The sequence below is a fragment of the Arachis ipaensis genome, chromosome B09 (assembly GCF_000816755.2).
Source record: "Arachis ipaensis cultivar K30076 chromosome B09, Araip1.1, whole genome shotgun sequence".
In the NCBI taxonomy this organism is placed as follows: domain Eukaryota; kingdom Viridiplantae; phylum Streptophyta; class Magnoliopsida; order Fabales; family Fabaceae; genus Arachis; species Arachis ipaensis.
In genome coordinates, this window is record NC_029793.2 from 11,437,288 (window position 1) to 11,441,096 (window position 3,809).

General features: G+C 29.4%; 1 protein-coding gene across 1 annotated transcript; it reads right to left on the reverse strand.

The window, feature by feature from the left end:
* On the reverse strand, positions 689 to 3,709 carry LOC107619481. The gene is made up of 5 exons (XM_016321781.2): positions 3,528 to 3,709; positions 3,371 to 3,420; positions 2,718 to 2,823; positions 2,553 to 2,611; positions 689 to 1,038 (listed from the first exon to the last, which is right to left on the reverse strand). The coding sequence occupies exons 1-5, from the start codon at positions 3,627 to 3,629 to the stop codon at positions 987 to 989; spliced, it is 369 nt and encodes a 122-aa protein (XP_016177267.1). The 5' UTR covers positions 3,630 to 3,709; the 3' UTR covers positions 689 to 986.

Here is a 3,809-nt window from a genome sequence, read left to right on the forward strand (position 1 = left end):
TATATATTTAATATCTAGATTTTTTTTTGTATTTTTAGATTTTTCAGAGATTATTTGTCGTTAGCATCTTTTTGAGATTATTTTTGTCACATGTAGTTATCTTCATGTAAAATTAATAATTGATTTAACAGTTAACTGTTTAGATGATTTAATATATTTAATTAAATTGTTATCAAACAATTTTTAACTATCAAATTCAGATAAAAATAACTAGGTACGAATCTTTTCACCTTTTAGAATTAATCATGTAATTTTAAATTGTAGATCAAGTTAATCTTTTCATCAGTTTGACTAATTAACAATGTAAAAATTACAGAAAAATTTTAGGAAATAATATTTTTAATAAAATTAATTAAGTGATTCATTAATATTAACTCAAATATAAAAACAAATTTAAATGATTTCTAAATAGAAAGAACAAGTTGATCTTATTTGAACCACTAGTCTAAATGATTTCTAAATTTTACACTCTGTTAATTAGTCTTTCAAATATTTGAACATTAATCATATTTATTTTTTACTCAATTTTCCATACACACACCATTATTTTTTCACTCACTCAATTACCTGTTTTGCACGTTTATAAATTATTGATGTAAAACAATATAAATGCGTTGATAAACAATTTCATATAATATTATTTATTACATGAATTTTATTTTGTAAAATATTAGCAACGGTATATTAGTTTTATGGTAATAAAACTAAATTACATAGCAATAATTTATAATAATCCAGAGTTTATAATTATATACTTTCATTCTTCACAATAAACACTTTTTTCATACAAACTAATAAGCCGAAACTATGACAATACGCATTTGCACCTTTTCCCTTTTTTATAATATAATTACAGAAAGTTTCTCAAGGCTCCATGACATTCTTCCTAATAGCATATGATATAAAGTTCTTTTCTTAATGTGAATTCGCCAATTTGCCATAAGCCGTACGTAGCTTGTGCCTTCAATTCAGAATTAATACAATGGCTAGTGATCAAATGCACCCTTGACACCCTCAAGGCTCTCCCCCAAGGACAACCTGCGATATAGGGAAAAATATTAGGACAAAAGCTTGCTCTATACATGCCATGTAGCTACAAAGCAAATCACCAACTTAAATAAATAAAAGTGAGTTTAATAAGTTTTTGGTTCTAAAGTATTAAGTATATAGATATGAGTTTAATAAGCAAATCTCTCAATCTTATTTATCTTTTTCCTACCCATCTCTAAAGTGAGAAAGTTGGTAAAATGAGAAAATAAATGTTTAATCACTCTTAAATTAAGATAGTAAAACTCATATATCATTAAAGTTACAAATTCAATAGTAATTAATCTCTTACTTTTATCACTTTACTATTTTTCTCACTTTAGAGTGTTTTTTTTCCGGGGAGCAAAACCATAAATCTAAGATTTTGATGGAGTTATACTAAGAATCTAAGATTTGAGAGAGAGGTCACATTTTCTGCATTCTACTCTTCAATGCATTTCCTTCTGAGAAATACTATAGCATAAGAGACACATGATAATAAATACTAAATAGAGAACCATTAGTTTTCAAAGTGAACAACCAAAAGATTATACTCTTTTCCTCGGTAGTATGTGACTAGAACCCATACTGCTAAAATATAAAACCTTCCAATGCATTATGCACTTGCAGTCAGAAGTGTAAATACAGGGATAAAATATTGGTATACAATACAGGGACAGATTATTCACAACATATCTGATTATCAGTATTTCCTTCATAGTGAGCATCAACGAAATAAGGAAGAAAGACAATACGTCATGCACTTAAAAAAGGAAGCAAGGATCTACTTATAAAAGAAAAGCTTTTAAAAATAGAAGTATACACGTAAAAGGTTCAAAATCTAAAGTTCTCGGCTTCTTTTGATACACCATGAAAAGGAGAACAGGTACAAGACTTAGAATAGTAACAACTAGACCCTGTAAAGATGTACAAGTAGCATCAAGGAATGATACCTCCCACTATAGGTCAAAACTCCAACAGACCATTCAAATTTCTCTAATCAGTTATGAATCTGGCCTTCCCTAGCAACTATAACTCCCTCTGGAATGATAAGGTGGCTTTTCTTATGAAAAAGTGGCTTTTTCTATTTCAATCACTATGGTCAAATACATAATCCCTAAAGAAAAGTATATGAGCTGCTTTTATGAAAAAAAAACCAACAAAACTAATTTGTCACTCAATTTTTACATCCGTATGTCAGCCATATCAAATATTTTTAATGTTGGCTAATCACCAAACCTAAAAGGACTTACATCCAATCAAAAAACTGTTTATAATAAACTAGTATTCTCTGTTTAATTTTCTGCATCTTTGTCTTAAAAATTTATAATGTGAAAGCAGAATGTTCATTTTATGGAAAGGAATAAAACAGTAACTAAACATAAAATTTAAAAGTCTAAGACCCCACAAGCATAATGCCATGGCTCCATACATTGCAGAACAACTCTTTTGCTAACTCATTAAAAAATTAAAAATAGATAAATAAATAAATATAATCAGCATCAGGTTGTAGAATCTGAGCATACCTATGCATACAGTATTTGTACTCTTGGCCTCGAATGAAGTCCTTTTCTCCCTCTTCAAGCTACACATAAAAACACAATAGAAAGAATCTCCAAAACGTAAGAACAAGCATGAATCTCGATACTATCAGAAACTCAAAAAGGTTATCATGCAGAATTTCGCCTCACCGGGTCACTCTCGTATATAAGCTCATAACAAGACGGCGAAAGGCATCGCAAGGCACAATTCTCCCTTGCTATGTTAGATGATTTGCATTGCCAGCCCCATATCCCACTATCACAAAATAAAATGAAAACCACAAATGTGAATCAACAGTTGCCAAATATCAAATATATTCTCAAATCCAAAACAAATATCCAAGAAAACAAAGAAAAATGGCTAACACCAAACATGGCAGTCACCAAGTACCAAATGCAAATCAACAATAGTCAGCAAAACTCCACAAATATTCTACAAAACCCAATTAAATATTCAAGAAAATAATTTAAAAAAAAAAAGAGTTTACTTGGAATACACTTATATTGTCATCCAATCAAATTCATTCTTTCAAATGACCAAGTAAGCAGTGAGTATGAAACATAATTACTAGTCCTAATGTAAAAAAGGAAACCCTTACCCTAAAATGGAGAAACCAAATTGCACATGTTAATCTCAGAATAGCACTAAAATTCGAAGCAACTGTGCTTCATTACAATAGCATATGAATTAATATACAACAGCTACCAAAATATCACCTTCCACTTTTACTTGACAACTAAATATTTTCTATTTTGGTAATATTTTTATAAATTTGATTAAAGAAGACGAAGTGAACACCAACCTGTCAATATCAGTATAGCACTGAAGCTTCTTCTGCCTCACTTCAGCATCCTGCATATACATATACATATGAAATCACAAATAAAATTTAAAATAAGCAATAAATAGGATAAAAAGGGTATTCAAATTGAAGCATTTAGAGGGGAGAAGGTGCGTACGGAAACTGGGTAACGGGATTTGGCGAGAATCGGTGAAGAAAGGAAGAGGAGCGACGAGAATAAGAGTAGAGATAAGAGTGAAATTCGAAGGGAAATTAACATTTCGAATTGTTTAGGGGAAAAGAGAGAGAATCGAACAAGGGAAGGGAATAAACACTGCGAAAGTCTTGATTCTAATTTAGCCGTTAATCGATGAATATAAATACTAAATTATTTTTAATAAATAAATTTATTAATTTATATATATAAATTTTTATATATATAGATATAAATTATATTAAT